This window comes from Trachurus trachurus (assembly GCF_905171665.1).
Source record: "Trachurus trachurus genome assembly, chromosome: 14".
Lineage (NCBI taxonomy): Eukaryota > Metazoa > Chordata > Actinopteri > Carangiformes > Carangidae > Trachurus > Trachurus trachurus.
In genome coordinates, this window is record NC_139903.1 from 20,201,505 (window position 1) to 20,227,149 (window position 25,645).

Genomic DNA, 25,645 nt, shown 5'->3' on the forward strand with positions numbered 1-25,645 from the left:
AAGGTGTTTAAGCCAAACACAAATAGGGATGTAAAAACAGCAATTAGTGGTTCTGCAGGGAGTTACTGTACATGCTGTGTGTAGCAACTGCAAGTCTCAGTGAGGTTGCCAGATTTGGAACCACAGGGATTTACTAAGACCTGCATTCACGGACCATATCTGGCAACCTGTTCTATACCAAGATAATCTGTGTAAAATCTGTACAAAGAATTGTTTGCAAAATGTTTCGCCTTACAGACAAACTTTTTTTTTTTTTTTACATCTATTTGTGCACACAGTAAAAAAAAACAAGATACAACGTGTTAATAAAGGTGTACAAGTGTTTTTCTGAGCGACATCCATCCAAACTGTTGCCAAGCTAAGATAATGTGCCTGCTGATTCAAGATCTGTATAATAAAGGTAACAGAGTGTTGCTAATATTGATGGTCTTAGCTCTTCTCTCAAATTCATACACAAATTTAACAACTCAACAAAAAACACTAAACAAAAAATAACTTATTGAACAAATAACACTTGCTGTTGAAGACTTGACAGCACCAGTATTGGTTGTTCAAATACTGTATGAATCACAATTTATTTTTACTACATCCAGCTTCTCACTTAAAAAAAAAAAAAAAAAGTCTGTTGGATATTTTATCAATATGTGACAAGATAAAAAACAGGGGGAAAAAAAGTTGATCTAAAAGATTTTTGTTTTTTTTCTCTTCTTTTATTTTTTTTATTTATTGTGATGCCAGGATTACATATGACACGAAAGCCTTTTTCAGTAAAAAAAAAACAAAACAAAAAAAAAACAGGGACAGAGGACAGAGGACAGATACAAAGGAGAGTGGATAGAAAAAAAGCAAAAACATATCTAAGAAGAAGAGCCAGAGAGTGAGTGTTTGTGTGCTCCCACACACGAGTGTGGGCGGACCGGGCTATGACAGGGCAGTCTGCAGAAGAAGGTAGAAAATGAAAGACTGCAGTGGGGTGTTAAAGTAGGTTGTGGTGTAGGTGGGGCTGAATAAACAGGTCTTGGATTTGCAATTGAATAGTGAGACAGTCTGATTCACTGATAGGGGCAGGAAACATGTTTCAATGTGGAGGGAGGTGAAGCTTTAGACTCCTCACACAGCTGTTTACTTTAATATGTGTGGGACACAACGAAGTATGAGAGGAAGTAGGCTACATCTGCAATATATCAAAGCATGACCAACAAAAGTCTTGCAAAGCTCTGTAGTATTTGAAAACAATACACTGGCACCTTCAACTGAGCATCAGAATTTGTACGTCTGATAAACAGAGTAAACAAACACGAGCTGCCTGGTGCTGGAGAAGAAAACATATGCATGTTGTTTTTTATCTTCTCTGTTCAAGACACACATCTGTACTTCAAAACGTCCTTACAATTACGAGCCAGATACCCGGTGCACCACAGACAAAAAGGCTTCCCTGATCATGTTTTTAAGCCAAGCTGGCGACACCGCTCCAGGGACTGCAGTTTCTATCAGTTATTCCCTCCACTATTTCGGTCAAGACAACAAATAAGAGATTGATTTTAGTTGAGTTTGGTTCACATATTCCTGCATCCCTGTGCTACAGCATTTCTTTTTCATATCTGTTACTGTTACTGTTATTGCTTGTTATTTTTGCTTTTTAATCTCTGGTTTTAGCCACTTCAAAACATCTCCACTCTACAATTTAATATTTCATCTCCATTATCTTTGTCTTTATTTTTGTTTTGTTTCATAACTTTTGTCTTTTATTATTGGTTTTACTCTTTATAATAAATCAACTCGATTTTAGCAATTTTATTTTTTATCTTTATAACTCAGTTTCAGTCTTCATTTTCCAGTCAACTGTGTTTCCTCAATCCAAATTTATGAGATTGCCAATAGCGTTTTCTTAGTTCCTGGTATTTGTCCTATATTTATTATTTTTATTGTTTTTATTTATAACTAATTGTGGAAGGATTTCTTGCTTTTATTCTGTAAAGCAACTTATCTAACATTGTTTGCATGAATAGTGCTACACAAATAAAGTTTAACTGATTTGATTGGTTGATTGATTAATGATCTGTTGCCTCTCATTTTCATCTCTCTTCAGTATCAATTTTTCCAATGCGTTGGTTCATTATGACAGAATACTTGTGAAATAAAATAAATAATATGGTAATAAAAAAAAACATTCTTATCAATCTCAGCTCTATCTAAAGCACTTTTAAATTGCTTATTATGACATTCAATATACCTGCTTAGTATCAGTGTGTTAAGTACTGTCTTTGACATTTAGCAGAGCCTTTAGCATGGCTGTAGACGCACTCTTGTTTCCCCATCAAAGGACAAGGAACATTTTTTAATTAACATATCTGCAAAGTCATGGAATATTCAGTTTTTGGCAACATGTTTTGTGTTTGATGGTTATGTTTGGACAAAGCACCTGGATAAGGTTAGAAAAACATAAAGATATGCAGACAGAAAAAAATGAACATGTCTCTGTTCAAAGTCTTTATAACCAAGTTACAGATACTGCAGTGAAGACAATATGTTGTACTGTACAGCTTTGGAAAACTTGGATGTCAGTGCAGATATGAAGCCAACTGTGAAGGAAGTAAATGACTCTTTTTGGCCACAGAAACTTTTCCAAGAACCCATAATGTTCTCCAGGATCTCTACCTTGACCACACTTACTGTAAGACCCAGTTTCCAGGGTAACCTAACCCATGTTGTTTACCCAGGTAAGGAAGTGAAACTGTAAGTGTTGAACATTTTGATATAGGTCAAATACAGGCCTTACAGCTACCTCAGTATGTGAGCAATATTCATTCAGACTGCAGAGGAGAACTGGTGGCTGCTGGCATCTACATTCAGACTAGTATTAGAAATGCTCACAGCAGATGTGGTAGCAATCTGACAAGCAGCTGTTGAGATGTCGCACTTTTCACCAAACTGTTTTACGGATGAATAGAAAGACTGACAGACCATCCCCAAACCATAATGCTACGGGGGTGAAAAGGATCAGATCAGATGAACAGATCACGCTGTAAGCAAAAGTGCAGGGAGATGTAAAACAGACCTAACATCCACTGTGGCCTGCCACTCGCTTAAGTAATAATTTGGGAAAATCAGGTGTGAGTAGAATCACTTAGGGGCAGTGATGTGGGCGCCAACAAATTGTTGTAAGCCTTCCAGGCTGCTGTCTGAGGTCCAGAGATTGAAGGCCGAGACAGAGCGCCTGTCAGGAGCTAATAGGCTGTTTCTTATTTTCAATGAAGCTGGAGAGGATTGTTAAAATTCAGCGTTAAGTGAGCTACAACATTTGGCAGTTGTTTTGTTTTTCCTCTTTTAGAAAGAGGTGCAAGATTGTAAATTGGTCTGTAATTTATTTATTTATTTATTTTTAGCTTTTGAGGAAGCTGAGTAACCGTAACAATGGCAGAGGAGTGAGGACGGCATCTTTCCATGCTAACGTGAGCCTCCTGCGGTGAGTAGTTCTTTGGATAATTTTATGGTTGTGTAGTGATGTGGTGAGGCAGAACAAGCTGTAAAGATGCCTTCAGTAGTGCCAAAATACGATGACAGCCACTGGCTGGTTTTAGGTGCACGTAATGCTATTACATGAGGGAACGGAGAATTCTTCATTCAGCCGAGCTGGGAGAAGATAAAGAAAGTGGTGTCGTGTCACTTCACGAGATTTGAAATGGTACAAAACAGGAGAGCAGCATATTTTCTGTTTGCATCAGGTGAAGCTAAAAAGGTGCGTAGCTGATGCTTGTTTGTATTGTAGCAGGCAAGGCCATCATTCAAACAGAATTAATGAACTAGCGCTATCATAACAAACAGACCTTTGTGCTTTCATTTCCAAAGAGTCTGTGAGGTTTCTGAGTAAGATGTGCTTTGGGTTCCAGTGCTGTTAATGTTATTGAAGTAATTTGTGGTGGTTTGTTGATATGTTTCTAATGAATTCAGCCTTCCTCTATTATGTATAATATACAGTCTATAGTGCTCAATACCTTTGGCAACTTTCCATACTTTTCTAGAAGAGTAAGGAAAATGTAAATAACTTCAGATGAGTTTTAATGCATAAATTCATGTTAAATGAATCCAAATTTAATAGGATACAAGATTCTTGAGCTCTGTAAAGTGCTGAGTGTTCAGGAGATGTCAACAGCATTGGATGAAATAAGCACACAAATGTAAATGCACAAAAACTACTCAAAAGGAAAGTAACAAACACCTTATCTTAATTTGCAGAATTACAACTTGACTGACAAGTTTGCAAAGTTATTACTTGGAAAGAAGGACAATAAATTGTTAGGAAGTCTGGAAATGGTGATAAAAAACTTGAAATAAAATAGAAAAACAGCAAAGAAAAAAAGAGATGATTGATCAGTCATTGTTACATTACACTGCTGAAAACACAGAGAGCCGTACCAGCTCAGCAGGGAAATATTAAAAGCTGTATTCCTGTATCTGTGAAACTAAATTGTGTTTTTTTTGTCAGCCAAGATACATTATATAGACATTTCTCATGAGGGTCAGGATAATATGTTTCTCCAGGCCTCTTACATCTAGATTTATCATGGCATGCCATGCTCCATACATAGTTACTCTGTCCTTACAGTACAGTACAGAGCTGACCCATGAGAATATGGCAACTGTCCTCCACAGACAAACGGGATCACTTGATATTCAAGTGTTAGAACCCCTAAGCAGAAATAGTATAGTATAGTATAGTAATTATGACTCCTGCCTTCTAGGACGAAAAGGGGAGGTGGTATTATATTATACAATGATAATGACCAAAGAGGGAGGGGGTCAGGGAGGATGGATGGGACTTTAACACTCATTTCCCACCGATAGCCAGTGTTGGTCTGTTTTAATCAAGACAATGACTGCCCCCTGTTCAACCCTGTCTGCACGAAATTACCTTTTAATGCAACTAATTTGCAACAGCAAATGCATTTTGTAGGCAACATAATTGAAAATGGATTATGTCTTTCTATTAATTTAATAACGATATGTTGTTAATTCATCTATTTGGCAAGTTACTTATCCTCAGGATGAGGATAATCAGAAAAGAGGTTTATTTTATAATGGGCCATGGGCCTCATTCACGAACTGTTCTTAAGATTTTGACATTCACAAATGTTTTCTTATTTGGAAATTGTTCTTATATTAGCTAAGAACAAAATCTATGCACAAAGAGCATACCTTACCTTAAAGCAGAAGTAAGTGATATATTTGTGTTAATATAAGTCTTAAATAGTTATATCTTCCGACAGCAATCACTTACATAGAGTGTTTGGACTGAAACACGGGTCTCTCAGTCACTCTGCTCTGCTCTGAGCCGAAGAGAAAACATTTATCGTATCCTACAGTTTTTATCCAATGAGGAGAGAGAACGGCATGCAGGGCTGTGTGTGCAGCCAAGGAACGCCGTGAATGTGGTGACGTAGGGACGAGGACTGTTATGGTGCGTTCAAGGAAACTCGTATTTTTCCGACCGTGAAGTGGTACCAGTTCGATCTGGTACGAGTTCACCGGTCGGAAGTTACGAGTGGCCGTTATAGTGACTTTCACAGGTAAAACAGGTCGGAAAAACACGAGTGGGTTGCCTGGAACGCTACAAAGTCGTAAGTTGTGACTTGAAGCTGTAATTGATGATTTCAAAAGCCTGCCTGGAACGCAGCATTAGCGAAAACGACCGGACCACTCACTTCTGCTTTAAGCCAATTTGACAGCTGATACTTGTGCAAAATAATTGGTTCTTATGTTTGCTTCAATTCTGCAATTGTCTGATATCATGATTCGAATTTGAATAATTTAATATCTTATCATTTATAGTGTCTTTAATAATTATTTTGTATTATTATACAAAGCATTGCAGTCTCTTACAATCTCTATAGACACTTAATTCAGTAATCAATTATGTTTATTGGGAGCCACACCATCCAATAGCAATTAAGTGACTGATCATGCTATTAATGATGGAACACCCGAGAGTGTGGTCTCTCTGATAATGGCCCCGATGTGCTGGTCCAGCTCAGATAAGTCTGGACAGGTCTGTCCCCCTCCAGTGCTTTGCATCTCTCTAAGTTTGGCAATACTTTTTTAGATCAAACCTTCGTCAGCTATTTCTCTTCTCCAGATACAGCATTCCGTTAACGACTAGCATCTCATCCATTTTTTTCTGCATCCATATAAAGCCCTTTGAGACATATTGTCTGTAAAAATGGGCTAATACAAATAAAACTGCCTTGCCTTGCCATTGCTGACGCTGTTAAAACTGGTTTCCATACCAGGCGGTTAACATTTTTCTGCTGTAAAGCTGGACATTTTAACATGCGAGTATATGTGGACTGATTAACTGTGAGACACATTCTAGTGGTCCATAGAGGAATTGCAGCATTTGGCACTTATACTTAGGGCCTGATTTACTAAATGTTTGCAAACTTGATTGCACGTGCAAACACATGTTGAAGCTGATCTACTAACCGGGTGCACCGAGGATTGTGTCTCTCAAACGGGCAAAATAGCATGTGCAATCCATTTAGCGCGTTTGCCTTGATGAATATGCAAATATTGGCGTTCTTGCCAGAACATACAACATATTGGGAGGAGTAGATGCAAATAGTTTTATTTAGCGCACGCAGACTTCACCGCTGCCTTCACCCATCTTTTATCCCTCATGGTCAGAGCGTTTAGATCCGAGTGTGGCCTGAGTGTACCTGAGCTCACTATTAATCCACCGGGTCAAATTTCATTCTGTCTTTGCGGCCATCCAGCTCTCTGTCCACACTCTGGTGGAAACGATAACCACGTGCAAACCCTCATTTAAATACTGCGGTTTGTGCGTGCTGTCATTCAGCGTGTTACTCCTAGTACAGATCACCCGTTTTGTGTGCACTAACCAAACAGGAACAATTTTTACCAGGAGCACGCAATTTAGCTCCTTTTATCTGAGATCGAAGTAAATCAGGCCCTTAGTGTTAATTAAGCAGACATCAAACCATAAACATGATTTATAAGCAACAGGTTTTAAAATCTCATATGGGTAGGGTTGATTAAAATGCAACGTGTGTCGCAATCTACTGCCTCTCATATTTAACAATTCAAAACAATAACCAACACCTTTGTAGCTGCTAGTCACACTGAGCAGAGACACAGAGCCTGGAGAGGATCCGTGCCTTGAGCTATATTGGCATGTGCATGATAATCAGGCAGCATTGTCACCGCAGAATAAGGATAATCTCAATTAATTATTGTCTTTGTAATCCTTAAACCCAATGCCATTTTCTCTTTTTCTCAGATGAGCGAGCTGTAAAGTGAGATTTCAGTTGGAAATTTAATATGTCAAATATACATAATGATAATGCTTTTCACCTTGTAGTGTAAAAACTAATGACATTACAGAGTCTAAGCTGTACCAACCTCTTGTAATATCAGGAACAGCTCCACTGATGTCCAGGCTGTGGGCTGTGAGTCATTCTGTATTTCGCTAAAATCTCACAGGGGGAAACTACCACGTGAAAGTGCACTGCAAAGACTGGGATTTAGACCAAACTCTGTTGTGTTTGAGTCATCATGATCCCACACATTTCTACTACTTTAGCCAACGGACAGCTAGACCAGGCAGAGGAAGTGCTAGATGTAAGCTACAGTATTTCTGTCTCTCTGTACATCCACATGCATGTACGCCCCTTTTAAATCAATTAAAGCCTATTTCAAGGGACTGAAATTGACTTATTTCTGTCATGTGAGCCATTACAATGGATGGGATCCGATTCACTTAGTGCAGTGAGTGAGTGGGCTGCCTGTGAGGTCATAAAAACTGTATGGCGTGATGTTAGAAAAACAAAAAAAAGGTTCTGACACAAAAGGTTGTGTTAAAAAAAATCAAAACCTCTCTTGGCAAAAGTCAATGTCTGAGCCCAATATTTGGCTGTAGCCATCAGTTTCACGGTATTATCCACACCCAGCTGGAAATCAAATGAGCGTGGCAGTGATGATTCAACAATGATCTTGAAAAGTTCTTATATCAGCATTCATATGAGCCGCTAAATTAGATCCCAGTGGTGTTGGACAGTAGAGCAGATTGTATTGTAGACAATTTGAAGTTCAGTAATATGATTGCACACTAAAACCCGGACATGGTCCATTACTTCAACATTTTGGGAAGTCTGCTTTTTGGCCGTCTTGTTGGAGAGAGTCGTAGGAAACACTTTTCCAGGAAGTGTTATCTTGGCAGCACTAGAGACCCTGGTATTTCCCAGGATTCCTTGCCAACATCTACTACCAGTATGCGCTGAAACCAAGATGCCCTTTTCAACACTTCAGAGTCTCGAATCAGCACTGTAAAATTGGATGAACCATGCATGAAACACTGTTTTCTTAAAATTCTGCTTATACACAACTAATCTGCAACATGTAATACAACTTTTACACATGACGATGATGTGTTGAAATCAGTAAAATGTTTACCAAAGACGTAATTTTGTAGTGACTAAAATCGGACATTACCTTATATTCGTAAAACAATAGATAGAATAGAAACACAACTTAAGTTTTTAATCAAAGCTAATCAATTGTCATATTTATATATTGTTTCTTACAAAATTGTTTCTTACTGGTTTTACAGTTGGAGGCTAGTAATACTGTGACTTCACAGGATGGAAAATCTGCGGTTCTTCAGTTTTTAGTCAGTAAATGCCTCTAAACTGTAGAATGGCTGCTTCTTATACCATGATGTCTGTGGTTTAATTTCAACATGGGTGTTAACTGCTGACATAAGTTCATTATGACATTTTAACCTAAATTGAATCACTTAATATGAGTAAACAGCTCTTGATTGATTTGTATTTTCTTAACTTTTAATTTCATAGACAAATCCGAAGATGCTCATATGCTTACAAAATCTGGGCTTCATTGAAACATTATTTGATGTGACTCATGGTGTCAGATTTTCCTCTCCAGCACTGAATTGTTTTTAGGGATGAATGTCAGTTTGGGAATAAAATAAAGCTCATTTTGACATGGTAAAAACCGCAGTGAGAGAAGACAAACCACAGGGTTTTATCTCATAATGAATCCTCTGGGAAACAAAACATCAGTGCCAAAGGATCAGTGTCTGGAGCTGTCCTATGGCGCAAATTGGAAAAACGGGTTTTCAACAACAGTCATTTTAACTTGTAAAATAAACCATCATTAAAAAAATAAAAAGTAAAGGTCTAACAGCTCTGACTCCCTTCCTGCTAATATAACAAGGCAAAGGCTTGAATTAAGTTAAGAGAGAGTCTATGAGCTATTTGTCCCTTTACCTTCATCTTCACTGCTTGGTTTCCACCTACACAGTCATTTCAAAGTAGATTAAAGCACAGCTGGAACACCACACTGATGGTTTCTCAGTTTACATAAGAACATTAATAACAATATCCCAGATTGTACTACAAGCTCTAAAACCTGTTTCATTGAGCATTAATGTGTAAATTAGGACTGTGCTGATGAATGGTGATATCAGTGTTTGATGATTGCTCATTTCTTTGAAAATGTCAACATAATATTCAACTTGTTTTGCTACTAATGCAGAAACTCATTATTATTTGTATTTTGATGTTAAATGCCTGCATATTTCTAGCATATAAACGATTTTTTCGGTAAAATGGAACATTGAATTTCTTGTTTCCTCTTTGAATGCGACCAAAGAAGAAAAGAGAAAAATGCAGTGACTGAAAATTAAATAATGAGGAAGTGAAGAGAGGGTGAACATGTAGAGGTCATGATTGGAGGGTTAAGTGAAATGCAATAATTCAAGCATTTTGTCTGTATTGTGCTGGGTGGACGGTTTAAGGGCCTGAGATGCATTTAAACGCGTACGATGTGGGGAGGGGTTTCTCTGCTGGAGCTGCACAACTACTCACTCTTGTGCTTTTAGCATGAAATCGTCAAAATGGGTCTAATCCTGTGACTGTGCACTGTACTGGAACAGTCCTCATTTTATCCTAGATTGGAACAACATATTTACACAAGGCCAAAAGCTAAGAGGAAGTTTAAATGAACAGTTTCAAACAGGATACTCCCTGACTTACATTAAAAGACTAAATCCCTCTCTCTGTGGTTTCAGCTAATATGAATTCAACTATTTAGATTCAGCAATGTTGGAATCCAGAAAAAAACAAATGGGCTGATCTCAGAGATGCTGTCATGACCCCAATCATTCCACAGAGCACAATGAATGACATCGTCTTTTGATGCCAGTGCACATCTTTTGAAATATTTTCCAAATTGTAGTCATTTGATTCCTGCTGGTTTTGTTGGTATCATGTTGATTATCCAAGGAAAATTTATATCGTTACTTCATTGAAATCAAAATGGGAGCTTTTGAATCTAAATGGTCTAGGCTAGGGAAATCTGTGGCAATACACAGCCCTGGTTGTGTGCTAAAACTTTCAGTCAGTTTGCACCTTGTTATAATTAAAAAAACCTCACTGGGATCAAAAGCTCTGCTGCTGAACTTCTTCTGCCGATCCTGGATTCTGTAGAATCGTGAAATATCAATGAACTAACGGTGAAAGTGTTGGTATCATCTTTCTGTGAACTGCATTTAAAAATGTTTCCAAGCTGGATGTGGGTGTTTTTTTCTGTTGGGTCAAGGGTGTAAAAAATCTAAGGTGATGCGTGCATGGCATCTTTTGAGAAGCCAAACCAAAATCATATCAAGGCATCACTTTCAGTGTCAAATAAAAAAGAAAAACAGTTTTAGTTGGTTGCAGTAGAAGGTGACACCTGAGGAACTGGACAGAGCAAAGAAGGAGGATGCTGATATTTTCACATTTAAGACCAATAGAAAAATCTACTTTTAATGAGTGTCAGCTGTGTTAGAATGATTAAAGACCAAGTTGATGAAAGAGCCTTGGGCTTAGGACAGTCACAAAACAATTTACTATTGCAGTTTTACCTGCACTCTGATAAAAGGCTGAACCACTCTTTAATTATGTCAAAACTACAATTTATTCTTTATTCCATATTTGCAAAGATTTGCTCTCTTTGCAAAACCCTCATGTATTATTTAGCCCATGCAGAATTTCAGGCTCCTACATTCAGAGGGTCAGTGTGATTAAGGGCATTTCAGCAAGTGGAGTTGAAGTTGTACTAAGATAAGCCGCTTTTCACTCCCCACATTTTTATTATTTTATAAAAAAAACATTTTATGCCAATTTATTTCAGCTCTTTTCCCATGTTAGTGTCATTGGTCTTCCACACCCCCCGTAGCCTCTTTTGTTTGTTAGAATGAATGAATGACTTTTATTATTGTGCCATGCATACTTCTATATGCCCAGCCCGCATGGGCTTATACAGCACCAAGAAAACGAACCAGGACCAGAGCACATCATCAGCACATCAAAGAAATAAGAAAACAAACATGGGTTCAAAACCATTATCCAAAAAAAGAAAAGGAAAACAATGCCAAGGTTCAAAGGAAATCATCAGAAATTAATTAAACATTTTTCCTGTCGTCTTTTCCAGGCTTTAGAAATAAAACTAGCAGTCTTAAACACACTGAAATTAAACAACCACTCCAGCTTCTGCTCATCAGAGCACCAAAATATTTCAGGGTTTTGTCCACAGATTTCATGAAATAATACCTCTCTCAAATAATCACATTTTGTACAATATTTAAAAGGAAATGAGACTCACTTTCTACATATTCTGCTCTTCTCTGGAATATTTTTAAAACAACCAACCTCAATGGCCAGGGGAAGAATGCCAGATCTCAGCTGTGCAACTGAAGATCTTTGACTAAATGTGATGTAACATAATTCAGGGTCAAATAGATTTAATTTGCATATATGTCCTTAATTTTGGTTTTAATAGAACATTTTCAAATAATTTCTCTTCAAATTTCAATAGAAGCTTATGTTTAATGGACACAGCACAAATTATTCCTGTAAATATACACCATGTCCACCTCCTTATGTTGTCTGTTGACCTTTTGTCAGTTTCTGCAATGAAAGACATTGATTTTTCAGACCAAATGCCAACAGAGCTATGATAAGATAAGCACTGTACAGTACATATGAGCTTGTGTTAGATTAAAACCCTCTCTGCACTGCACACTGCCTCTGCAACAAGCCCATCAGGCACAAATATTCGTCCCTAGAATTAAATCCTTAAGTTCAATACTATGCTGTAGTGTAAACCTTCCTGAGCCCGGATCCATAACATCTCATCAGAGAAATGCTTAATCAAAGAACCCTAAGTTACAGTTACTATTGGAGAAACTGCAGCTCTTGCAGCAGCAGCAACAACAACAAAAAAAATCCACGGAAGAAAGACCCATGGGGAGTTTGGTAAACAAATTAAATAATGGAAATGTGTATATCCAGTTTTTGAGAGAGAAAATCATTTTCTCTGCTTGGTTGGGCAGCAGCTGAAGTCCACGAGCAGAGCAGTATAGAAAATAACCACCATAAATCAAGATGGCCCGATGCCCACTCTGCTGTCCAACACTCCTGCCAAAACTGGCTCCTCTTGATGCTTGCTTTCCTCCATACCAGCTATTGAGGCAGACAGATAGGAAGAGTTATGGCTGCTGACGGCAGCCATGGCTGTCAGAACCACCACTTCATCACAGCAAACATGGGAGGGAACCACAGGGGACAACACCCCTGGACTCATATTTATTACATATTAGATTGAAATTGGCTTTTTATTCAAATTAAATATGGCTTAGTCACTGCTGTTCATGTCTGAAAAGCTGGGTAATTATGTATTTGTCATAATATTAATCCGGTTGTCCGTAGGATCCCTTTAAAATCCATTGATTCAACTGAAACATTAATCTACTCAAATCTAGTGCCATTTATCACCTTTGCTCTCTTATATGAATGAGGTAAAGATGTTACCTTCAGGGATTTATTTTCATGATAACAGTGAACTTAGTAGCTGCATTGGCATTAGAACTTCAATTCGTTACAGCATTTTTGTGGCAAAGTTTTTGTGTTCCTGTGGGACCCCATTCATTATTGAATAAACATTGTTCTAATTAAACATTGAATTAAAACTTACAGTTGCAGTCATATAATGGAATGTAACTTAATATTAAGGTTCAGTGGAAATTCCATTATTAAATACACTTTTGGAAAGGGGCATTTTGAAATACAAAATTCTGATATCAAATAGAGATTAACTGTAATAAAACATGTATTATTAAAGTAAGAATGTGGTTTAGTATTTGAAAAAAAAAGTTTCATTCAAATATTATGTATTACAACACATGTTTTAGTTTCATGATTACTTATGTACAGTATTTATTTAATATTCAACACTGAGTGTCTTTCCGTCACACCTTCATATAACCGAGGCGTTATTATTGCTTCTAGTCAGACCTGAGCTTCTTTTCTGCTATGACGAGCCAAGGTTTGTTAGAAGGCTCCGCTGGCAGCTCCAGCTCCAGTTGGCATTGGGTCGGTAGGTTTTTACTTTTAAACCTCCGCTGGGGGGCTGAGGCTGATTGACAGCAGCTCAATACAAAGAGAAAGCAAGGAAAGCCAACTGGAATTAATTAGTGGGTAAGAAGAGCAGTGTTTTTGTCGGATCAACCAACTGAGAGATAAGTAAGGTAATAGCATGTTGTTGTAGCTGCTGTAAATAATTCCCAAGTCATGCTTAGAATTTATCATGAAAACGGGTGAACACGGGTTTGTTGTTTTGTGAAGAGCAAGCAGCAAATTAAAATGTTTTCTGATCGGCTCTTGTTTGCCAGAGGGAATTCTCACTACAATGTGATATATTACACCTTGAAAAGGGAAAAAAAACAAACAAACTAAAAGCAACACATTTGACAGTTTGTTCAATATTCACTCTCCTTTCAGCTCTGGTTTGGCCTCCACCCAGTCCATCCAGCCCTCTGCTAAATTTGTGACCGAACGAGACATTTGATTTTAATTAAACCTACTGATTGACACTGATTTCTACACAGAAACTCAATTGCTTGTGTGCGTATCCTCGCCCTGTTTGTTAGCAATATGCTTGAGAAATAATTAATGGTCTCTGAGATGGAAATAGATGTAAATATCTCTCTCGCAGAGAACTGTGGGATGTGTTAAGCTGCATTTCTTCAGCCTTTTTGCCAGTATTTGTAGGCTGACACCAAAGACAAAACAACAACCTTCTTTTTTGATAGTCATGTTATTGAGTTTGAGACACATTGAAAAACTGTCAATTGATTGATATCGATCAGCTCTTCATCGCAATAAGTTTGACTGAAGTTGATCTTACAATTTGCACAGTTTCTATAGTGTATTTAATATAACCAATTTGCATTTTGTCTGATAGGGACTGAGATAAAAGAAAACCACCCGGGTGTGGATTTAAAAAGGCTGCAAATGAATGTCACCGTTATCATCGTCATCATCACCATAGAGGCTCACCTTGGCTTTGTTAATTGTGCAGTGCAGCGCATTGTTCTCCTGGTCATACTGCAAACTGAACTCCAAGGTCCCCAGCGTAGCTGTAAAGACAAAGAAGAAGAGACAAGATGGAAGGAAATTAGTAGTTGGAAGAGACAAATCTTCATGGCATACAAAAGTCCTCACTGGGGAGAGAAGGAATCCAATGCCGCCTGCTCACTAAAGCCCTGATGGGAAATCTCCTGGTGTTCTGAACACTGACATGTAATTATAGCTCTAATAATCAACGCAGAACTGAACATGCAGAAAAGGACAGTCGCAGAAATTGAAAAATCTTTAGTTTCTCTGTGTCTCAGTCTTTTTTGTGGTGAACAGACGTCAACAACAATGTTAGTTTATAATCACACAGGCAATCAGGAGAACTGGGAAACATTTATGTGGACTGTTTTGGTCCAAAACTGTGGGCTGACGATGCTGAGGCTTCCTGCGGGCTGAGCTGACAGCCACATTGAAACACACACACACACACACACGAGTAGGGAGAGTATACCAGCTCCTCCCTAGATTTACAGGACCTGTTGCTCTTTGAAGCGCAACACAATACCTTGCTGACTGCTGACAGACACGGAACACAGAGTTGAGAGGAAAAAGTGAAGAAGAGAGCCAACAGAAAAAAGAAAGCCCAAAAAACAAAACAGGAAACCTACTGGAGCAGGATCCTGCCAAGTCTGCTAAAAAAAAATGGATCTATTGTGCGCAGGAGGGCAGTGCAAATCAAACTGTTGACTACTCAAAAAAAATGAATGGGCATAAACAGGCTAAAGATGTTATCCAGTTTTCATTTATCATCAGCCACAGTAAATTGGTTTAATCAAGATTAAGATTTTCTATGATGAGTCTGTTTTTGTTTGGTGGAAGCTGGGTCAAATTAGAGGTTTAATTGCCTGGTTAGTAATAATTCTCCATCTCTGCTGGGTCACGCTGCATTGTTCAAGTCCCAGCCTGAGACCCAAGCGAGACCCACTTCACCCCTGCTTGTAATTAACCAGCACTTCTTTCAACACACAGGCTACTACATCTTATTAAAGCACTATAGTGGTGAGTAGTGGGCATGATCTCATCTTTTATCCTTTATAAATGCCGAGGTGTGTTTGTGTGTGTGTGTGCGTGTGCATGTACAGTAAACATCTTAACAACCACAACATAAAGAAAGACGCGTGGGCTTTAAAGAGGCCTCACAGGCTCATAAGCTTTGGCTCTTGTAAACCTTTTCAAATCCTTACTCCTGGTGCGTATATTTATTTAGCATATTAGAGAATTGTGAGATCTTCACTGGCATTTACTGTATGGCAAATGGAGAAGTTCATCTTTGTGGCCAGCAGAGTAGGAGTCCTGGAAAGGGTGTCTTTTGACAGCTGTCAATGAATAAATCAAATATAATCTGGTAATTCCCAACCACATTACTATGGCTCATTACCAAAGCTCCTTTCATTTATTTCACTCTGACTCCATACAGTATAGCATCCATTGTGATTGTGTAGCACGCTGCAGGAGACTAAGTAGACTGACTCTTAACTGCAGCGCAGCCATTTGTACAAATCCACTATGTGGTCTGTGCGAGTCTGACACTTTCAGGTGCTGATCAGTGATTGTAGTGTTTAGAAAACTTAAAATCAACACAAGGGTCAGCAGGAAATACCCCAGCAACACTCAACCACTTTGTCTGACACAAACAAAAGGGTAAATTGTTTGAAACTACTTGTAAATCGCCTACTGGGATGCAGCCCTTTGGCCAGCATTGGATAAAATAGAATTTGAAAGTGAATATGCAAACTCTCTTGTAATTCAACAGGGAGTCTATTCGTTTAAATATTTTACAGTTTTTCCGGCAAACAACAAGCGCATGAGGCAGGAAAGAAAAACCTCACATGTCGGGTGTGTTAAAGGAAGCTACTTTATTGCCTCTTAATGCACCCAGCATCCCTTGCTCCCTCCTGGACTTTGAAAACTGATGACTTACAGGATAGTGTGTTTAACCACCAGGCTGCACTGATGCCTGAAACAAGGCTCTTCATCAACATTAGTAGACACAGCATCAATAGGTGTTTAGCTTCCAAAGCATTAAATTCCACCAGTTTGGAATGAAGTCTCTATTTGTGAGCAGTGAATCAGTGCCACTGGAAGAAGCTGAGCTCATCAACAATGCTACACAAACCTCCACACACACACACACACACACACACACACACACAAACACATATGAAGACATTCAGTCATTAATAGATATAGGATTATCATCGCAGTTACTTAATGCTACTCCATGAACTGTTTTCATACCCATGTTCTACCCATAATCCCCTGGAAAACATCTCAACCCATTGTCTTGGATTCAGATAGATAAATAATGCATGCACACAAAAACTGCTCACATGCCATTCCCCACATATTAATTGGTATTTCTTAGCACACATTATGTATGTGTGTACCTCATGTCAACACATTGTTTTCCAAAGTAAAGTGAAAATACAAAATACATAGAGAAACATAATTTACCACAAACTAAAAATGACCATCTATACAGTGCTTCATTCATGATCAAGCTCTAATTCATTATCATCATTATAGGCTTTGATGCTTATGTACACTGCAATAATAATTTTACAATTGGAAATATTTGTGTTTGTGTGCTCCGTTTCCTTTTGCATTGTTTAATATTCTTATTATTAGCTAATATTTAAAGTAAACTAATGCACATTTTGCCTCAGCTGTAGTGAAATTGTGAAAGTGAAAATGAGGCTTATGCACATGCAACCCATTTCTCAGTGAGTCAGATTTAAAAGCAGCACCTTGTGTACGCACAACTTTCTAATTCTAATGAAAGGAATACTTATACATTTGAGATTTGTGCGCTTATATAGCTTTAGTCATGGCTTTACAGTTTTATGCATCTGGTCCTCGTTTCTCCATCAATTTGTGCCTCCCTGGACCAATCCTTATCCATAGCCCCAGTCAGTCCGCTCTATAACTGCTCATCATATCTTTCCCTGAGCCCTAATACCACCACAGGCGACACTGCTGAGGAAAAAAAAAACACTCTTCAATATGGGAACACTCATGAGACCACCAGCGCTTGTAAAGCATGACGACTGACTCCTCTGCCCTGCTACCATCAGGGCCTGAGGATGTTAGTCCACTCAGCACGAATATCTCTGCTGTCCAGATTTCTGTGAAATTTGGTGTGGACAAACTTGGTCTCCTGATACTAATTCTTTTGATGACAGCGTGACCTTTCTTTCTAGCACTGGCATCAAGGCAAAAATATCAAAAAGGTCAAAATCACAGGAAACCCAACAGGCAGGTTGCCATGAAATTTTCAAACCACATTCATGCTCCCCTGAGGATGAACCCTCCTTCTCTCCTCCATGGCTTTATGCACAGTGTGTCTCATAACAGCGATATTTCTATCAGGTTTTCTAAGAATATTCACACTCTCTATTTGATTTTTCACAATTTTATGTTCCGTTTTCTAGCTTCACCTTTTACATTATCAGCCCTACCACTGATTCGCCTCGACCCAAACAATAACACTGGATTGTTTGGTAACCCTTTAATTTACAGGCCGCTAATTACGTGATAATGTCAAGAAATACTGTAGGAATAATGGTCAATATCATAGTAATGTCATGTTTTCATAAAGACAAAAGATTACACATGCTTTTCATGCTTTGAATTTTTTGGGAAAGGCCAGAATTTTTCTCCACCAAGTCCTTGCAATTGACTGTTATTTCTGAGCTATTTCTATGCAATCAATCGTTATTTCTTGGCTATATTTCTCGACATTACTAATGGACTGCTATTTCTAGGGTATTTCTATGACGCAATTAAGAGTTATTTCTTGGCTATTTTTTGAAATTATCACATAATTAACAGCCTGTAAATTAAAGGGTTACCAATTGTTCTTTTGATTTTACCTCATCATTCACTCCGACACTTATGTTAGCCAGTTTCTGCTATATAATAGTGCAACCCGATGTGTGCTATCAATATCACTTTCAGTTGACATGCAAGTACAGTAGTAGTTGTTGCCTGGAGCACTCAATGTCATGTCATGTCATGTAATCAAAGAAATGTACTCACATTTAAGGGAGTATTTTTGTCTAAGTCAACTACAAAATTTAACAACAACATTTTGGATTGGGATTGATTGTTGCTCCAGTACAGAGTGATCATGCCCCTATATTTATCACACAACTGATAAAAATGAACAGTCATCAATGAGCACAACTTTAGAAGAAGTCAAATCACAAAAAAAGTCTGACGGATGGAGCTTCAGACCAGATTCAGGCTTATTGCTCTGTTGTCTTCATTACACACCATAATAAATGCAGCCTGTACCAAGGCTTTTACAGTCTTTATCTTGAGTTATGATGGGTTATGCCTTCATTTCTTTGTTGTTATCTCAGTTATGATAATGTGATGTGCTGCTGTTGGAGGTAATTTTATCAGAGCTTTCCTCAATATGTTCATTTGAATATTTGCATATATAAAAATAATGATAATGGCTTTATTTAAATACCCCTTTTTTCAAACCGTTACAAACTACAGTACAAACATAAGGCAGTCAAAACAATAAACAGACACAGAGGAGACAGGCAATGTGGAAATTATCCTGATAGTTATAACAAATAGATATGTTGAAACAATGAAAGTGATGAGCAGACAAAAAGAAAGTAAAACTATGTAGGAACCAAAGATAAAGATGTTTAAATCAAGAATAAAAAGCTGCTTTTTACAAGTATGTTTTGAGAGGTGCTTCAAACTAGCACTCCTGATCTCATATAAGCTCATACGGTACATTGCCTGATATTGTATAAGAAGACTGTATATATAGCTATAAAAAGTGTGTCTTCCTGTACTATGCTAATACTTAATTAAGTAAATGCAGTTCATTAATATTTTTCACAGACACGGGCTAAGACAAACAGAGGTATTCTTATGAGAGGTATCATTTCTGGTATGAAGGGACGACACATAGCTGCTCTAGCCTTGATTGTCATTTAATTCACTGTAACATTGCCTGCTGTTTATCTCTGTGTTCAGGGGAACAGTGGGATAAGACCGTTTGCGGAGGTGCTTCTTGTAACACTTTTTTGCGCTGCAGCTGCATGCGCCATCTGGATGTCTGGGGGGATACAGGGACAGTAAAATGCAGCAGAGGTGTAATTGCTACAAAAGTATATAATTTCAGGAAAAGGTGATGTGATGGATTTAATTCTGTTTCAAGTGGATACTGAAAACCAATACTGGAAAGTAACTGTTGTGCAGCTCCAAGGAAGGAGTAATTTAACTTAACAATTATGTGTACAGTACCATGGTCATACGTTAAAGAGTGTTAAGTTAAGTTCCCTATGTTTGAATATGTCGACAAACACCGAGAAGGGCCAACAGAGGCTTCTGGTGTTAAAAACAAGATGTGAGACAGGTGATGTGAACGTTTCCCAGGGATTGAACAATGACAAGTGATAAGAAGCCGTTAAAATGTGTAGCCTCGTCATCATTTCTTCTGCAAAATAGCTCTCTCTTGCTATGAGTAATGATTTATGCTCTGAGAGAACTCACCACCCTGTTATCACAGACTTTGCTTGGAGCAACATTTTAAAGTGAACACATCGACCACTTTCTTCTACTTCCTTTTTTTTTTTGAAGCAATGGATTGAAGGTTTGGAGTGACATGGACATCCATAGAGGAACAGTTTTGCCAGTCAGACCATTGATTAAAAGTCAAGCGGTAAAAATACACCAGAATCTAACACTTCTGAAAACCAGCCTTACTCATGTGGGTGTCAAATTGTTGCACTTTCTTTTTCAAATAAGAAAATAAGAATCTTGCTGAAGCTTGAAAATCTTGAAACCCGTGGATGTCATATTTTCTGTATTACATAACCACCAGAAAAAGGGATTGAATTGGTTTCTTGCTCAGTCCTCGTGTATGTATCGACTTTCCTGACAGCTTTTATTGAATAAAAAAGGAGTGATATTAAGTCCCTTTGCTTCACATGGTCTGATTTAATTCCTTTAAACTGTATATACCAAGTGTTGGCCAACAGATGTCTCCAGTTAGACTGTTTATAATGCTATAATGAACAACACAGCTGCTTCAAAAGCTTCATTTACCCCGATAGTAGCTATTAACCTATAAGCAGAAGTGTGGAATGCACAGACTGCTTATGTGGGCTCATCTCAAGGCACATTAACCTGAGCAAATTCTACAGAAATGTGTTATCTGTAGTAGAAATGTAAAGAAGATAAATTGTGCACTGTGACATTTTACAAAGAGAGAGGGCTGTAGAAAAAGGTTAAGCCTGCAAACAACTTTTGGCCTCTACTAAAAAAAAAGAGAAAGTAATCACTTAACTTACACGTTATGCCTGATGTGATAACACAGCCAAACAGCATGCTGCACATGTCAGGGTGCTTTCATGCAGTAATGGTCTGCTCTCTTGGCTATAATAGTGTTAAAAGAGCTGATGAAGGAAACACAACTGACGGGGACAGGAGGTCGTCTGACTGATGACTGCTGTCAAAGTGGCCGTCACAATGCTCAGTTAAGAGGAGCGCCACTCCAGCTCCATTACTTCCCTCCAGGCAAAAACCACAGAGGTAATTCCGACTGAGCGAGGCTGACCGGGCAGTCACCTCCCAGCAGAGCGCCAAGTCCATGATGCACTGCAATGCTGTGTGCGTCACACCTCTGCAAACACACACTAAAATTTGTGTCTCTGTGAAACATTAGCATTCAGAAAAACTGAATCCCCTGCGCACCACATGGGATCACCACCACCACCATTTATTTTTTTGGACACTCTCAGGTGGAATCAGAGTGCAATTAGGGTGCCATTACCAGTAAATAGCTCAAAGTCAAATTGCAAAAAATTGAGTGCAAAGTAATTCATCGTGCAAAGTACTGCAGGTCAAACACCTTGTGATTTTCTCCAACCACCGTGCTGGGAATAAGTGGAAATACACAATAGCTAAATTTAGGATCATAGACTCCATGCGAGTCGTTTTTTCTCCCATGTGAATAAAAATATTTTTTCCAATATTTTCATTTGATTCATTTCAAGTTTTGTTTTTTTCTTTAATTTTTGCTAATAGATAGTACATAACAGTGGTCAGCTTGGTTGTTATTTTGTACACTAGGATTTCTTGACCTTTATATCATCTTAAAGCTGGTATGTTTTCTGCAACTGATGGACAGAGAAAGTCAAAGACAAGCAGACACGTGAACGACCTGATGCATTAGCATTTAATTAGTTTGTCATCATGGCTAACAAGCTAGCAAACCTGTTTACACATCCACCAGCAGACACAGAGCAGCATAAACATTTACTTGAAACCGTGTTAATGGCAACCTGCCAAATGCAAGTCCATGAATCACTCCTCTTTCCTCTGTTTCAGTCTCCACCAACTGCAGAAATATCTGATTAATATGCTACTTTCTTCACTGCCAAGTTTAATACAGACTTATACACAGAGGCTGAGAGGCTGGCTTCATGCTTGGGAGTCCTGGTCCTGGTCCTGATCCGCATCGTGCCACATCATATTCACTGAGATCCCGCGGCAAACAAGGCACCAGCCAGACCTCAACTGCCTCCGAGTCGGTCAGAAACCAGGTATATAGTCCAACAAGCATTGAGACTGTTACCTTTGGACAGAGCCAGATTAAGCCAATTAACCTCTTAACACCCACTGACCTGAGGGTCATGTTGCTTCTAATTTGTGGGTTTTAATGGGTTAACCCCATGTCAGGGCTTTGTGTTTAAATAACTAAGCTTGTTAAGAAAACAGAGAAAATATTCAGATATCACCCTGCATCTGAAAAGTCAAAAAACAAAGCCAGTTTAGTTAAATTGTTTGTGTGTGTGTGTGTGTCTGTGTATGAGTGAGTGTGTGTGTATGTGTGTGTGTGTGTGTGTGTGTGTGTGTGTGTGTGTGTGTGTGTGTGTGTGTCTTCATCTCAAAGCCAGGGCAGCCCCGCCATACACACCATGGTGTAGACTAAAGAACAAATTGCCTAAGTGTTAATTTATCTACTTATGTAGTGCTTGAATGAACAATTAGATTGCATGCTTTGCCTCTGCATCCCATTATGTGCCTCTCATTACAGTGGAGAACCCTCATGGGGGATGACAGGTTCTGTCAAAGATGTTTTTGGTTTACCTTTTTTTAACCACTGAGCTGATTTAATGTCTGATGAAAGAGAAAAACAGGGTTTTGACCCGTGATTTCACAAGATTTGAAAGTATTGAACACTGAGATCAACACACTTACAACATTATCTGGCTTTGACATCAGGTTGTTTTATGAAACATGGGAGACACCACAGCCCCCACCTGGAGGAGGAAATTATTAAATTTTGGAGCTAATGACTGCACGCATTTGCATCTTAATGAGAAATAAAACTTCTAAAACACTAACATCTTAATGCTTTTAGATAGAGTTATTATTAATTCTGAGCTACTCATATGCTCTCTGAAGACAAGTGCTTTAACAAGGGAACCTTTACTTTTTAGTGATGACAACATCAGAGCAACATCAGAGCATTTGCCAGCTACGGCAGCACATTAGGTAGCTCTTATTAAATGTTTAAACAGGGTGGCGCATTAATCAAAGCTGTTCTCAGACATACTGGCAGCATGCAGAAGATTCTCAGCCAGCCGGTGGCAGCCTTAAGCGTAATTTCGATTTAGGCTCCAAACTAACTTATATAGATAGAAGGGGGGGGGAAATGACTCGGCTTCAATTCTATACTGAAAGACATGCGCATCCTAAATTACGCACCCCCGAAGCCTGCATCGCATTCATGTGATCGTCCGTTCTGTGTTGGAGACAGTTCTGACCTGAACCTATTGACATACACCGCTGCAAAGGATCTTGGGATCTGGGGGATTGTGCATGTACAGTAACACACTCATATGACTTATGACACTCAAATGACAGAGGGACAGTGAAAACTATGGATTTTCTGACAATCCAGCAGCCCCCAGTAATATGTAGTATGAAACTGTCAATCAGACTTATTGCCTATATGAGCCTTAGCTGCCATTGCTGTGGGAAATAAACCAAAGACTTGAATAATCAGAACACCACATTCTGAATTGATCAAATTGGTTTAAAGTGTACATTGTCGCTGTGCGACTCCACAGCCAAATAATCTTCTCCTCCTTCTCAGTGCACATCAGTTTGGTACTTGCCTGTCTTTTGTCATATTCAACTTTTCTATCTATAATTTGTCCCACCCCCCCATAATAACGAACAATCTTTGGCGGCCAAAAGGCAGCATGAAACCTAAAGGTGACAAATTCCACTTTACAAACAGTAAAAAGGTGAATTCTGTCACCACATCTTTTTCCAGCCACAGGAAAGAAATCATTTGTTGAATATGTAAATGTTATCGACTCTAATCACTCCATGTACCGTAGCTTTATCCACTAGAATAAGAACTCTCTTAACCTGTGGGTCTCCTGTCATCACTTTAAATCCATTTCCAAATCTCTAGGTATCAGCTCCTCTTACATCGTCTCAGTGTGTTCAAAGTCAAACCAACCAGTACCGAGCTGAATTTCTTATCATTTCCTCTCTTACTGATGAAAAACTTTATTTGTGCAAAAACACAAACACCCGTCAAATAGAACTGTACTCTAACTGGATATTTTTTAACTCTTATGAGTCTGATTATCATGGAAAAGTACAGACTACTATGGGACGTCACATCCAGACGTCAGTTTACTACAGCGTGACGTTTAAAGCGCGTCTCATCTCTGAACCTGTGGCAGCCTTTCTGATTGATGGAGCATGCAGGAGCAGAGGTCAAACTCCTGTTAATTACTACAGCCAGTGGAGTGTGACACACTTTGTCTGTGTTGCTTGCTCTCCAGGTTCTCCTAATAGATACACACCCACAAAATATTCTGTGTATGTGCTCCTGCATCACATATCTGCATGCACAGACGTTTGCTTCCATGCAGGCACAACAGGGCGTGATAACGCATGGATGGTAGGCAGGAGATGAAAGAAGACAAAATCTGCCAAGGTGGGAGCCTGTACAGCATTTCACAGACAGATCACTGAACCATGCTTGTTTCAGCTCAGGCAACAAGCGGTGTTGCCATCCTCTGCAGTCCGTAGTGATGCCTCTCTCCAGTGGTTTCGTTTTCGCACCAAAAAAAGAAGTCCATTTATCATGTGGTTGAAGACATAGACTAGAGCACTGGCAAACAAGCTCTGGGCAATATGAAAAATAAAGTCAATCTGAAGTAACGTGATGTCTTTACGGCACTGGGAAATTTAAAAGAGAAGAGGCTGGAGTAAAGGGCCAAGAGCATTTTCTGCTTCACACCACATCACCTTCATCAGGTCGACGTCTCCAGAAAAGAGGATAGCAAGAGGACGAAAGGTGTTGGTGTGTAAGTTGTGGATTTCGGATGAGCAGCTGAACGTGCATGTCAACAGGTCTACTGTATCTCCATGACAACTGAGAGTACTACATCAGCTGGTGTGGACCACATTAAAGGTCAGGGAAATTGTCGTATGATGGGAGTTTGAGAAGGGTTTGTTTTACAACTATTAGGTCAGAAAATGTTCAAATGAATGCATTTCCGAAACTTTTTTTTTTTTTTTTTTGGAAGGCCCAGACAAATGTTTTGCTGTCTTGTTGATCGGGGCACAAAGTGACACAGTGCACATAAAGGTCAAATTGGAAATATCCTGTTTTCCTGTTCAAATTCGAGACCTTTTGAGGAGGAAACACTAAGAGGAGAAAGAAAACCAAGTGCTGGTCTGAGGGATGGCTGTAAACTCAAGCTGTTCACATGCTTTGTGTCTAATAACCAGCGTGCTTTTCTTTTCATTTTCAGAACAGGGTCACTTTGTTGAGATGTGTGACTTTGAGCCAGCAGCTGTCGTCTCAGTGGTGAGCAAACAAGCTATCTGTGCATGAGAGTATAAACATTTTTCCTGGTGATTAGTGAATAACTAGAAGAAGAGTCTGCAGTTTTTGCCTGCGCTCTGTGAGACTGTGCTTAGACACAGTGGTGCTTTCAACTAAATGTGAATGTCAGCATGCATATACTCACAATGATAATAATACCATGCTTGTGATTGAATACCATTCTGATATTTGTTTTTTATTTTGTTTATTAGCAATAAACAGCTGAGACTGCCAAGGCTGATGGAAATGTCTCTTATCATGG

General features: G+C 38.8%; 1 protein-coding gene across 1 annotated transcript in view; it reads right to left on the reverse strand.

Annotated features, from left to right (window-relative positions):
* Positions 1 to 25,645, reverse strand: part of doc2b (double C2-like domains, beta) — a gene marked incomplete at both ends in the record, with an annotated part of 111,788 nt that overhangs the window by 40,061 nt on the left and 46,082 nt on the right. Inside the window, one exon of the mRNA XM_083986831.1 lies at positions 14,415 to 14,494. Within this exon, the coding sequence (XP_083842957.1) occupies positions 14,415 to 14,494 (80 nt within the window). The remainder of the gene's footprint in view (positions 1 to 14,414; positions 14,495 to 25,645) is intronic.